Source organism: Gambusia affinis, linkage group LG15 (assembly GCF_019740435.1).
Source record: "Gambusia affinis linkage group LG15, SWU_Gaff_1.0, whole genome shotgun sequence".
Classification (NCBI taxonomy): domain Eukaryota; kingdom Metazoa; phylum Chordata; class Actinopteri; order Cyprinodontiformes; family Poeciliidae; genus Gambusia; species Gambusia affinis.
Window position 1 is genome coordinate 13,272,948 of NC_057882.1, and position 14,833 is coordinate 13,287,780.

Genomic DNA, 14,833 nt, shown 5'->3' on the forward strand with positions numbered 1-14,833 from the left:
TTTCCATTACTAAACTTTTGACTTTATACATTTCACTTTTTATGTATGGGTTTTCTGACAAAAAAGTTACTCTTTCAGTATAACTTATTATTGTATGTTCAAGTTAATAATTTTTTTTTCAGCATTAAATGTGATTCATGAAAAGTTTCCGAGCTTTTCATAAATATAAAGTATTTAATTGGACTACATGAGCTCAGGACTTCTCTTGTCAGGCAGCTGCTTTCAAAAACAAAATGTTTAACTCCTCTATTTCTGTAATGACAGCAACAAACAATAAAAAGTTAAGAAATAATTTCTCTCTTTCTTTCAGCAGTTTAACAGATTTGTGTCTTTGTGTAACAGGTCCTGCCTCTCGTCAGATAACCGACAAAACCGTGGGTAAAACAAAGGCGTATGACATCAAATATCACACTTGTTTCCTGCATTATCTCCCCTACGCTTGCATTGCCTGTTCTCTGACTGAGACCTTTTGAATGACAAAATGCTCAGGTAATTATTTCATATTATATATTTTTTAAATTTTCTTCATGTATTTACCAATGTATGTCTGATTTGTGAATAATTATTTTTGCTTTATGTGAAAAGAAAAGATCAACAAGAGCTGCGGCATTTAAATGATTAAAATCTCTGATTATAATTTATCATACTGTTCTGATTGTGAAAGCAATTTGAATAAAGGGTAGCCCTAATAAGGTTTTTTCCACAAAAAAAAAAATTACCTACTATTGGGGATTCATGTTAATACTTACATATTATTTTCTGTGTGGGATCAAGAGCAAAGGAACAATTTAAAAATGTCTTTGATTGTTAAAAACAAAAACAAAAAAATTTAGTCTAGAAACGTTAGCCTTCCCCATGAGATATTTTTCAATGTAGTTTTTAAACATTGCTTTTAGACAAACAAATGTTCCAGTAGATTAATTAATTTTTTTTGTTTTTTTTTGTTCAAGTTTTTAAAAGTCAAAAAGCTTGATACAGAGTACAGATAAGAAGTCTGCTTCCAGCTTATCTTTCAAGAAATGTTGTCATGCAGGTCTGTTGGTCATGGCAGTTTGACAAATATTTTGCATAAGTTCCTGTAAGAGATTTTTATTTTTTTTTTCTTTCGCAGAAACTGTTGGAGAGGACCTTTTAATAAAGATAACCAGATGAATGTTATGTTACTACAACACAACTTTAAAAAAATAAAATAACATTTTATGCACATTTTCTACATCTGAAACTTTTTTGTGGTTGTTTTAGCTTAATTATCCTGAACTTTGACTGACATTTTATTTACAATTGAACGTAAGAATCAAAGGGTTCATTCAGACCTTTTAGAATTTAAGTCGTATGATGTCCAAGTTTTACTTTTGATCAATCTTTTTCTTAGTCATTTTTTAAAATTAATGTTAATGCAAGTCTTAATTTGTAGGACAAAACTGATGTGTCTGTTTGTATGATTATCTACACTGAATCTACAATGGTAAATCCTTTCCCTACTTTTGTGACAGTTACTATATATATATATATATATATATATATATATATATATATATATATATATATATATATAGATTTATATATATATATATATATATATATATATATATATATATATATATATATATATATATATATATATATATATATATATATATATATATATATATATATATATATATATATATATATATATACAACTATAAATATATACAACTATAAATATCAAAATGAAAAAAATAAAAACAACAAAAATTTCATGACTTTTTATTGTGTTCGATGAGATTCATGTATTGGGAAAAGGGCGATAGGTGGTAGGGAAGGTCCAGTAATCTAGCTGATGTTTTATTCATAGCTGAAAGTAAGACTTTTTTTGTACTTCAATAATATAAGTTTATTTCACATACTCAGTTTCGGAGCAGATTTAGAATGGGTTTTTAAATCTCAAAAACCTATACATTGGTTAGGAATGTGCAAATTTTTGAGAGCTGGTGTAAGAAATACGTTGACAATTGCCTGTTCAGCACTAATATTAACGAGATATCTTTTTTTGGTATTGCAGGTTTTGTAAAAAACAACTTCAGAGTGAAGTCTTTACAGTAACCTCTGTGATGGTGTCAGCTCTTCTACTGGTCATTTTTTTTTACTTTTCTGACGATTTCTCCACCTCAGACCACAGACTTGAAGTTGATATCAGAAACTATGAATGTCACATGCTTTCAGTCAGACAATCCTTAAAAACTAGCCCCGCACCAAGATGTGAAAGAAATAAATCTGTTGAACGGATCCAGAACTTCAGCTCACTTACTACTAATATTAAAGACCTCCTCTACTACCGTCACTGCCGACATTTTCCCATGCTACTTGACGTCCCCGACAAGTGTGGCGGAACCAATGCATCATCTGACGTCTTCCTTCTACTGGTCATCAAAAGTTCTGCCGTGAACTATGACCGCCGAGAAGTGCTGCGCAAGACTTGGGCCGAGGAGAGACTGTCTAACGGCATGTTGATCCGAAGGATCTTCATCTCAGGAACGATGGGGACGGGTTATGAGAAGAAGAGACTAAACCAACTCCTCAAGCTGGAGCAAAGCAAGCACAACGACATACTTCAGTGGGATTTCAATGACACGTTTTACAACCTCACGTTGAAACAAATACTCTTTTTGGAGTGGATGGAGAGAAACTGCCCACGTGTCCACTTCCTGTTCAACGGTGATGATGACGTCTTTGCCAACACAGACAACATGGTTCTGTATCTCCAAAACTTTGAACTCAAAGGTGGAAGGAAGCATCTGTTTGCAGGTCATCTGATCTACGGCGTGGGACCCATCCGTTCTCGACATAGTAAATACTATGTTCCAAAGCAGCTGTATGAGTCCAAGTTATACCCTGCTTACTGTGGTGGTGGGGGCTTCCTTTTGTCTGGCTACACAGCTTTGGTCATTTACACCAACTCACACTCCATCCCCCTTCTTCCGATTGACGACGTTTACATGGGGATGTGTCTGGCTCAGGCAGGGTTTAAACCGGAGCATCATCTCGGAGTGAGAACAGCTGGACTGCATGTTCCTGGCAGTAACATTGATAAGCTTGACCCTTGTTTCTTTAAAGAAATGCTTCTTGTGCACAGAATGCTGTCAGGAGACATGTATACTCTGTGGCACAGAATTCATGATCCAAACCTTCGGTGTAACTCTCTCGACTCCAGATTGTAAACTGGATGTTTTTTGTTTTCTTTTTTCCCAACCACAGCGGATCCTGTTCTAGATCCAGATCAGCTGGTTCCTGCAGTGATTTATCAATTATAGGTCCTATTCTTCAATTACTGTAACTAAATTTCTCTAGACAGGGAGTTTGATTTTCCACTTGCTTCTGTCACTGACACATCTGAAAGTACAACCAATTTTTAAAGTTTCTTCACAACATATGGGTTTTCAGTTATGGGTTACAGAAATAAAATTGGCTCAGACTTAGAGATGTTGGGGATATACATATAATTTATTCAATAAATATTATTAAATATTGTCCTTATGGAGACAAATCATTGTTTATCCGCATTAATGATAAGCAAATGTGTGTATGGCAAGCAGAGTTTTCTTTCATGTACATGATGTAAAGGATGTTGTATGAATTTTAAAGTTCTTAATAAAATAAGATTATAGGGTCTGGTACCTCATAAAATTTATCCAAAGCATCTAAAAAAAAATTATATAACTGAAGAAAAATATCCAGCCAAACTTGAGGGTAATCTTCCATTTCACAAGAAATATAAAAATGTCTAGCAAGAGTTTGACATGTTAAAAAGGAAAGCCTCATGCAAAAAATAAAAAAAGAGACAAGATTTGGTTCTGCCAAACACCAACTACACCAGTTTGGAATCGAGAAAAAAGATTCAATTTGATTTATTTATTTTTTTTACAACATTTGAAAAGGTTATTGCCTCTTCTGTGGAGCTTTTGGTATTACAGTTTCAAAAGTAATAAAGACGCTGGCCCTAGACCAGAAAATGCAGCTTCGCAGCCGATTGCCTAAAACGTCTGGTTTCAGAACCATATTGCTAATATCAAATTAGATGGCTCACAGTCCATGACTCTTATTAATAAAAAAGCTGGACTTAGACCAGATAATATCGCCCCCAAGCCAATTGCCCATGACCACAGATCCCCAAACCAGATTGCTAATCCCAGGTTAGCTGCCTTATATTCCTTGACCTATTTTAATAAAGAAACTGATCGTAGTCCAGATGCTGTCGGCCCCATAACCTCGGGTCCCAAATTAGATCCTTTACAATCCTTGACTGTTTTACAAAAGATATCTGCGGAGGGAGAAACTACACATCAGGCTGCATGCTAAGTCCAGAATTTTGGATTTATTTACAAGAATTAGCTGATGTATAGATGGTGGCACAAACGTTTGTCTCCCTTTCTTAAATGCGAGATCAGTTTACAATCTCGTAGCAAATCACAAACAGTTGTGCTCCAGAAATCCCAACCTTCCAACATCACACAGATTGGGCTGACCACCTGTGGAATCAAAGTCAATGATCATCTGTAGCGTTACCATTTGGCTAAAGCAGCGTGAAAACTGTATGAATTCAACAAAACAACATTCTGGTTGAATGGTTCAAGTATGAGATTGTGTCTGGGCAGATTGAGACTAGTCATTCCAAAGAGATTATATTATTGCATATTCCTTATAAACAAGCTAAATTGTGTCCCCCTTTTCTCAGCCGCTAATACTAAAGCTATAGTCTTGGCTGTTACAAGGGCTAGCGTCTGTTGCTCAGCTGAACGGCTAATTCCTGTGTGACATAATCACATCTGCCATAGATCTGTTTTAAGCCGCCATTGTAGTCAGTGTAATAGCCACATTAATGTTTCATTTTCTCTTCTGCTCTTCATTGTGAGTTGGTTGTTTGAATACGTAATTTCTTGTTCTTACTTGAGTGAACTCGTTCCTTTATCTGTTGTTTTTCTACAGATGTTTATTTCTTGATCATTCTAGAACAGGGGTGTAAAAAAATCTCCAGATCTTGAGGGCTGCTGTTTTGCGAGACATTTCTATAATTTCCAGACAACTTGGCAGTGTCCCAACTTGACAAGTTTGACCTATGATTGCACTACAATTTGGCACTCATTAATAGTCATTTAGAGCCAAACTGAAACTTGTTGAACGAGTCATGATGACATTTTTTACTCTGTCTGTCTTTTGAGGCTATAAAGCAACTGGATGTTACTACATTCTTGTCTGTACTGGACATTTTATACACCCTCGCCTCTCTTAAACGTAGCTGAATATTGTTTATCGTGGAGCTTTAAGATTTATAACAGGCTTAAAAGTTTTGCAGATCATTGCACAGGATGCAACAGCCTTGGCCTTCATCATTGACATGTTTTTATTTATATGGTCATATGTGGATGTCTTCTTTGTTATTTGTTGGCCCACGTATATCGAAACGCCACCGGAGGATATTCTTACTTTTACTTTCAGTGCCTAGAGTCTGAACTGAACTTGGAAAGAAATCTCTTTTCAGCTTTCTGCTCATAGAACCAGAAGGAATCATTTATCTGTAAATGTTTTAATTCAGGAATCTTTTTACAGTTTTATTTATGATGGTGGTAACTTTTTTTTTTTCTGTTTTGCTGTGAATGTTGTATAAACTCTGTGTGCTGCTGCCAGTGTTGGCAAGGAGTCTCTTGTAAAAGAGATTTTAAATCTCAATGGGATTTTCCTGGTGAAATAATTGCTAATAATAATAATTATACTCAGGCGACAGGACTCGCTCCTGTCAGACTGCCCCACGGCAGCTGTGGCAACAATGTGGCTTACCACTGTGAGCTTGTGAATCTGTGCATGATTGAACGAATGACTTAATGTAGCATGACACGCTTTGGGATTCTCTGGACTTGATAAAGCACTATACAAGAACTGGCCTTTCTAGGTCATTTAGTACTCAAATATGGCTTCACCCAGAGCGTCACCTTATAGTGAGAAAAGTATGACTGCGTGTCGTTGATGGGAAAGTTGATAGACATAACCGTCACTTTTACAAGATCTCTCCATATCACCAAACAACCTGAAAGTGCACAGTAGAGAGTGCAATAGTGTCAGCGTTCTCAGTGTTCTGCCAACCGCCATAAAAAGAAGAACAAGTGCTCACTGTTTGCAGAAGTCAACATGGATGCTAACGGTGGAGCATCCATGTTTGTTGTTGTTGGAAGTTGTTGTCCGACCGGAACCAGCACTTAATCCTCAACTTAACAACTTAATCCTCATTATCGTCCGCCATGGTTGTTGTTTTTCTTCCCGCTTGCACGTAACAGGACAGAGAATAGTGACATTTGTCGAATATCAGTGGCGCCCAGGTCGGATGAATGCGACGGATACATATCAGATATCCAAGTGGGCTGCGACGTATAAAAAAAAAAATCTGATCTGTGTTGTTCAGAGTGTCATGAAAAGATCAGATACAGGTTGCATTACGTCAAAAAAACTGAATTTGGTCACTTTAGGCTGCAGTGTGAATGCAGCCTAAAGGTACGTTACGTTCACAACAATCACAGGCCACTGTATCAATAGAAACTGGGAAATATTAACTGTACATTTCCCAGTTGTCCCAGTTGAGAGAAGTGTCCTAAGGTTTTCAGAGATGAAAACAAATCAGAAACGAAAGACCAGTGTGTTGAATTTGGCATTAGAAATGCCGAATAAAGGCGTTTTAAAGACAAACATTTGATCTTTGAAGCTTTCATCAAGCTAATATTAAAATCTCATCTCCCTTTCCTGTTCTCCTGAAATCAGTATCATGTCTTGTTTCGTCTCCTAGTTCGCCTAGTTCCTTGATAACAGAATATCAAGGCTAAGTGGTGCAGGTCTTCAGTGAGCCCCCACAATGCCAGATTTTAACTGTTAAGGTCTTTTTCTCACCAAAGTAGTTCCTGTTCTAAAGCCAGCCAGATGCTAAAGTAGAGCCGGTTCTGGCTGTGTTTTTCTAGCCAAAGGGCCAATCATTAAAATACTACATTGAATTGCTCCAGTCCTCCCGGGGTGTTTGTTATGAGACTGGGTCATTTAGACAGAAGTTTTTTATTCTGTGTGTGGTCTGGTGGGGTTGCTCTGACCCCGCGCAAACTTTTACGAGTTTTCTATTGTGTGTGTGGTTTTGGAAACTGACAGTCTGACGGGACCTCCTAAGCGTTGCAGTCCAGACCAAAAGTTTGGACACACCTTCTAATTGAGTTCAATTAGAGAGTTCAATTAGAGTTTGAGATTGTATATACAATGTCAAACTGGGGAATCCACATGCTTTGATTGTAGAATGTTAATGAATGCATCAACTCATTATGGACTCTCAGGTTGGCTTTCATGTCACTCATCTGCTTAAAAACACAAAAGATAATATGAGAAACAGGTATGCCTAATCAAAAACAAACAAAAGGCCAGGGCAAGAAGCCTGAGGGTAGATGACTAACATTCAAGGATTGAAGGAAATTACTGTCAAGAGTCATACATGTAGGTTTCTGCTCTGATGTGAAGAAAACTGGAATCTTTCAGACAGACTGACGCCAGCCTTATACTGTCCCTTTATACTGACATGTTCAAGCTTTTCCGAGAAGATATTGTGGTCAACCGTGTCAACAGTAGCACAGAGATCTAACAAAACTAGAACAGACGTAAGTCTTTTGAGGCCAAAACAATATAATTTGTGACGTTCTCAAGTGTTGTTTTAGTGCTATGATGAGATTTAAATGATGTACAACTGTTTTCTCAATAAATTTAGAGGAAAGGGGCATGTTTTGCAGCCATTTACATGGATATTCAACGTCTTTCAGCTGATCACATTCATCAGGGCCTACGTAAGAATAGTTTAAATGAAATCCCTCAATGGAACTTTCACAAAGCTATTTCTGTATTATGAAACAGCCCCACTTGTTGATTGTTGTGTAATTGAATCAATAGTTATTACACAAAAAATGCACAGTCTTGATTAGAAGATGTTGGGTTTATTACAAGGCCCTTTGAGCAGATTTAAAAAATAAAAATAAAAATTTCTCCCATAGTTTTCCATCCATTGACCAATCTTTTTTCTACATTTGCTTAATTCATGCAGACTGTCACATGGACGTGGACTACAGGTTTAGATTTATTTAAAAAGAACACTGATAAAGGTACAAAAAAAACAACAACTCTACAACAACAATCTTAAACTTGGGGAATAAAATTTCATTGATTCAATCCTACAAATCCTGTACAACTTATCCTGTTTGATGCTTGATTGACGTGACAATTAAAATTGAATACAAGACCGGGGCATGCTCCGGTGGCGTAGAGGGTAGCGCGCCCCACACTTGGAGGCCCTCAGTCCCTGACGCGGCCGTCGCGGGTTCGATTTCCGGACCCAACAACATTTGCCGCATGTTTTCCCCCTTCTCCTCCCCCCTTTCCTGTCAGCCTACTGTGGTATAAGGGACACTAGAGCCCACAAAAAGAGCCCCTGGTGGGGGAAAAATAAAAAATAAAAAAATTGAATCCAAGAACAACCAGGAGATTCTGGCTTACTGACTGTAGTGTTTTCAAAAGTGTTATCAAAGGTATATGAATGTACACAGAATTATTCAAAGACCCCCAGCCAATCAAAATGCAGAAAGTTACCTGTGATTCCAGAGCAGGAATGCTTAGTGAAAGCTCTGTGATTCATAGGTTGCGTGCTTTGTTCTAGGTTCTGCCCAAAGCACGCAACCTAGTCTGCCTATTCTTAGCAGAAAGCGGGGAGAACATACTCAACGCACAGGGATGACGACTCCCCATTGAATGGACCTAAAAGTTGCAGGAATTAGATATTTTTGTCTGCTGTTACCCCTTTTTAACAGCACCTGGTCAACTAAAAACCAATCCTGCTTTTTTTTTTTTTTGTTCCATAAAACACTGGCTGCTGCTTTCTGAAGCCTTTCAGCCTACCAGTGTTTTTTTCCCCCCCTTTTGCTCCAGACGATGTTCATCTCTTTACAATCAAAGCGTACACATCCTCTGATCGAGGACATGCACCATGTCACTAAATTCATCATCTCAACTGGTTTTGTAAACATGACAGGAAATCTACGGTGCTTAATTTACTTTAACGTCTCACCACAGTGAGATTCAGTCAATACGTCTGAAGTTGTTCTCCAAAAACTAAAATACCAGAGGAAGGATTTCAACCTGTGGTTGATACTATGAAGAATTAAGACGGTTTCTGACGCGTCAATCAGATTTGAGGATGTACAGCTTAATTTATAAAGCAAACTGTAATTAAATAGCTTCCTGTCCGACACTTTTTCAATGCACAAAAAAATTATACTCTAATTCATTAGTAAAGTTATAAATGGAAGCAGAAGTTTGTAGGAGACAGAAGAAAATCTCTAAACAGAGGGCTGAGTCCAGGCAGAATTTGAAACCAGAACCTTCTTGTAAACTAACAGTGCCCAACACTTTAGTACTGTGATGGTAGCTTATCTTGTCATCAGGTATTAAAAAATAGTTCAGATTTATGTAGAGCTTTTTAAATCAACCATAATCGGATTCAAATTTAATTATCTTTACTGTTATGTGTTGTAATCATCTGATCCAGTTGCTTCCTCTAGGGGTCGCCCTTCCCTCCTTCCTCTCCATCCCCAACATCCTTCTCTCTCACACCACCGTCCTTCCCTCCGTTCACAGCCCGTCTCTTTCTCTTTTCCTTCTCCCTCTCAGTTCCATAATCAACATCCTCTCTCTAGTATGTTCGTTATTTCTCCTCTTTCTAATTCTATCTACATTTTACACACTTCCTGGGAAAACCGAAACGTTCCAATATTCTTGTTCTTACGGGCTCTTGGAGTTCTGAATGAATCAGGCTTGTGGTTTCATGTCACAACCACAAACATCAACGAGACATTGAAGTTATTAGAGTTGCTATGTGACATTGCGCCCCCCTGAGTCCATAAATGTCTCTACCAGATTTGCACATTTAGAAGTTCTCTCTCATTCTTCTCAGTAAATTTGATTCCATTCAGATTTGATGAAAGTGAACTTCATTTTTGAATTTGTTATGTGATCTACGCATGTTATGTATTTTTGTCACAACACACCTGAGTCTGAGTCTTTTGCAGCTCAACTTGTCTTCCCAAATGCTTTTGAATGAGAAGGTGCTGTGTTGGTTTTCTGCCACACGTAGCATTTTGCATGTACACCATGAAATCACTTGACCAGAGCGCACGTGGTTTGTAGCAAACTGTAAACAAGACATCTTACATCTTTCTTTCGGCAGGGGTTTTCTTCGTGTCACTCTTCCATAAAAGTCGGATTAGTGGAGCGCAGCACTACCCAGCTCCCCCACTAAGCACAATATTTTCTAGCAAACTACTGACGCTGCACAGAACTGTATTTAACCTTTAATAAAACGACACATTTTACCAGCGTGGAGCTTTATCACTTCTTACTGGCCTTTTAAAGGGAAAGTACGGAGCAAATTTAGAAAAACATGCAGCACAGTCATTGTGCAATGACACGCCTGTTGTATTTTAGAGTTGAGGCGTGCAAGTGCGATATGACTAAATTGAAAGCGTGCGTATATTATCCTACGCACCACCTTTTATAGAGTCAGGGTTAGACAGATGGCTTTAAAACCATGAGTGATGACGTGCCGAGCCAGTTAAGTCAGAATGTAATAGCCGTTGGATGAAGGCCTTGGAGACTAGACAAAATCTGGTTTCAGTGTGCAGTACAATGTGACATTTCAAGAACCTACAACAAAAATGCCTAGGAAAAACTGCTTTCAGCTCAGTTATTTATCTATTTTGTTTTGTAGGTCGAATCCACTACTAATTTTGTATGTGATCAGTATGAAGTAGATAAATAAATATGGCAGTAGAGTATGAAGTTGCAGTGAGATGGAATCCAGCTGCAACGTGCTGCTGAAGCGTAAGTAGTTCTTCTTAAAGCAGCTAGCGTGTGCTACGAAGGACTTTATTTGCATCACTGACGCTATTGTGGTAACACAAGTAGTTGGTTCCTGATGATATGGTGCAATTTGGGCACTTCCCAAAACCTAAATTACAATACACCTTCTCTTAGTGCAATAATTTGCTTACTGAAACATAGCTCTGATCCCGTAGCGAGATGGGTGAATTTTTAGTGCAGCTGCATTTATAAACGTCAAGAGTAATTGCAGGAAATGCAAGACAGTCTGATAAGTGTGGTCTATGAGAAGTCATAAGACGGTTGGAAGAAAGGCTGGAGCTTGCAGAAATCGCATGCGCTCGCTGATCACTCACTTTTATTACAGGAATTTGATGCATCTTGACTTTTTATATGTGCACACTGAAATGAAGAACATCAGCAGAAATACCATGTGGCTCAGGAAGGCACTGGGCGCTTCTCTTCCCACTATAAGTTACTTCAGCTGTAGGCACACATGCAACCATGCCTCTGCAAAAGAACAACAACAACAACTAAAAAGAACAAAAAGAAACAACAATAACAAAATTTTCTTTAAAAGCCTTTACCGTCTGTCGCCTTTGATGTTACAGACACAATCAGAAACAGCAGTAATTTACAGTGCATTTCTATATTACTCTCTTTTGGGCCTCTTCCAAAACCTGGTTTCTGTTCTGTAAGTTTATAAATGAGAAAATTTCACAAAATAATTGCATGCAAGTTAGATGAATTTAGCATAAAAAATTCAACTTATTTCTAGGCTGAAAGTGGAACCCTAGAAATACATCGGTGTCATCAAACAACTAATCAGGCTGGCAGTTCTTCAACGCTTTCCCACGCTGCGTTGCGGCCGTTCTGTCTGTGCAGTGGCCTCTGTCTGTTGAGAAGTGACACCTCACTTGGGGTATTTGACAAACTGACACTCACTGATACAGAGTGTCCAACTCAGCTTGTCAAATACACTAAGTGGGGGGCCTGATCGCCGGAGAAAACCGAGGACAGGCTCTGCGGAATAAATGAACAAATTACTTTTGTCGGCACAGATAAAATACACCATCAAACACCAAGGTCAGATGCATACCTTGTTTTTTGTTTCTCCATCCCTCAGCAGAAAATGATCAGAAGACCTTAGATGTCGACCTTTCACCTGCCTGTGCCGGCAGTGATAAGTTGGAGAGCAGCGGCGGCAGCCGTCTTGCCTCTGAAGAGCGCTTCGGCAGTGATGACACTGAGCACAAGATAGTTCGTTTGACCACTGAGCTTCAACGCAGCAAAGAGGAAGTCAAAACAAGGAAGATAACTGCAAAGCTAGCGCTCAGGAAATATGTGGAAATGAAGTGTCAACATGTCACAGTTGTGAAATGCCGCTGAATGCTTTAATAGCTCAGTTTTTTTCTTTTTTGAAACAGTAGTTTGAAGTAGGCTCAGCCACCGTTTGGCGCCTATTTTGCATCATTTGTTGTGCTCGTGTGCCAATGAATGCAGTGGCTGCTAGTGGGAGGTTTTTGCTGCTCTTTTGTGTTAACTTGAAGTGTAAATGATGTTTAATTGAGTTGGTACTGTCACTTTCTGCTGCTTGGTGTTTTAATCTGTCAGGAGCATTAAACTGAGAAAACATCGCTCACATTGGCATACTCTTTCACATCAATATTTTTTTTTCTGCAACTAAAACACACTAAGCGCAATACTGTGAAACTTCCTCATATCACTCTGGGCCAGCACACACTGAGTCACTTATAAGACTTCCCTTTGCAGCTACAACTCTACTGTAACACACACACACAGCAAGTGAAGTGCTACTGAATATGCTGTAAAGCGAAGGGTCAGAGTAACCGAGGCCACAGGACAGATTATTCCTGATTGGGATGTTCCCAAACAGGCTGCAGGGAAAAGACCTCCAAAGAGAGTTTAATTATCATCTTATGATGGGAACCACATTAGCACAAGTCAGTGAATGCATCTTGAACATCTTTCAAATTGAGCTAAGCTAAGTTTTCAGCATCTTTCTTTAGACTTTTGGCTGCTTTTTTACCATATTTTTAGTCCGGTGTCTGAGCAGCTTCAGAGTAATGTGCATCAGTTAAGCCGCCAAATTTCAAACTACAGTTGAAACCAAAGGTTTACACGCACCACATAAAAAGACACATAAACAGTTTTTTTTTTCTCACTGTCTGAACTTAAATTAGACCCAACATTTCTTGTTTTAGCTTAGTTAGAATCACCAAATTTATTTATATTTGTTAAATGTCAGAAAACGTAGCGGGAACATGTTTCAGAGATTTTCTCAAGACTTTCTTCAAATTCGTAAGTTTAAATATAGAAAATTACTATCTTGTTTAACAATGTGGAAAAGCTCAGATGATTATGTTATGGCTTTGGAAATTTCTGATAGGCTAACTGTCACTTTTGAGTTAACTGGACACACCTATGGATGTATTTTAAATCCACACTCAGAAAACAAAGTTTCTTCTTTGACACAGTTGGAATGCCCAAAAGAATTTGGCAAGATATCAGGAAGAGAATAGATGATCTCCACAAGTCTGGATCGTCGGTGGGAACAACTTTCGGATACGTTAAAGTCCTGCTACTAAGGAAAAAACCTTTACTTCAAAAGAAACATAAAAATTCAGACAGAGAAGTTGTGGGTAGATCAGAAGAGACGTGTGTGAGCAAGAAGGCTTATAAACCCGACTTGGTTACTCCAGTTCTGTCAGAGGAAATGGACCAGAACTCCTGCAAAGTATCATGAGAAGTTTGTGAAAAGAAACCCAAAACGTTTGACCCAAGTCATAGAATTATGTCCCGACGCTGACCAAATGCTAATAAACTTCTGAATAACTTCTGAACAGAAAATGTTCTTGCTGAGTTTGCTGGCATTTAGCAAAGAGAAATCATTTTTGATAAATATAACTGACATAAGACAAGAAATTGGCCTGATTATGCTGCAGGAAAATATCTCCTTTCGACTGTGTCATGAATCCATTCGCTCTCTTCTGTTTATCTGAGATCAGAGGTAACAGGCCTGACAGTGACCCTCCACCACCCTCCAGCCCGTCCTATGGGATCCCAAAGGGTTCCCAGGTCAGAGGAAATATATAGTCCTTCCAGTGTAATCTGGATTACAGACGGATGTTTCCAGAAAACCTCCTAAACCAAATCACCCTGAAGGCGCCCCAACGAAATGTCTGAAAACTTTGAGTAATGTTGGCTGTCACATCACATCCCAATACAATACACTGAAGTTTGTGGCTTGGTGACGAAAGGTTAAAAAAATGTACGGGTTCTCTGAATACTTTTGGCTTCACCATTAAACATTACCATGAATGCTGGTTTGGACCTGAACTGTGCAGAACGTTAAAAAAAAGAGAGAGAGAGAGAGAAAAGTTTTTGAACAGAACGAAGCATTGATCTATTCCAACAGAATAAAAAACTCAAAGACGTGTACATCCTAATACGATGCAACTGATATAACTAACAGGGTGGCTAGAGCAGAAGAAGAGGCAAAAGTATTCCAGCTGTTATTACTTTGTCATTGTGGTCAAGTGCAGCATGTAGATTACTGATAAAGTAGAAGAAGTGAGCTTCAGACTAAACTCTAGAAAGGGTTTGAGTATGAGATTAAAACACAAAACTAGAGCTACTTATAAATAACAAAAGCAAAGCTAAAAAAAAAAAAAAGGTGAAGCAAACTAACAGACACTCATTCTACTTAAAACACTTCAAACTCTGTAAACTTGGTTCAGATAATGCATCTTATGTTAAAGCGGCAGTTTAGAGTGTTAAACATTTCAACACTCCTTTTGAGCCACTTCTACCACAGACATAGGGGAAGTTCAAAAGAAAAAGAAAAAACAGCGTCTCTCTTTAGTGCTCAGTTGTTCAATTTCCTATTACA

At 38.2% G+C, this 14,833-nt stretch overlaps 1 protein-coding gene across 1 annotated transcript; it reads left to right on the top strand.

Moving 5' to 3' along the window:
• Positions 1 to 426: 426 nt before the first annotated feature.
• On the top strand, positions 427 to 3,643 carry LOC122845157 (N-acetyllactosaminide beta-1,3-N-acetylglucosaminyltransferase 3-like). The gene is made up of 2 exons (XM_044141247.1): positions 427 to 489; positions 2,045 to 3,643. The coding sequence occupies exons 1-2, from the start codon at positions 482 to 484 to the stop codon at positions 3,198 to 3,200; spliced, it is 1,164 nt and encodes a 387-aa protein (XP_043997182.1). The 5' UTR covers positions 427 to 481; the 3' UTR covers positions 3,201 to 3,643.
• The last annotated feature ends 11,190 nt before the right edge of the window (positions 3,644 to 14,833 follow it).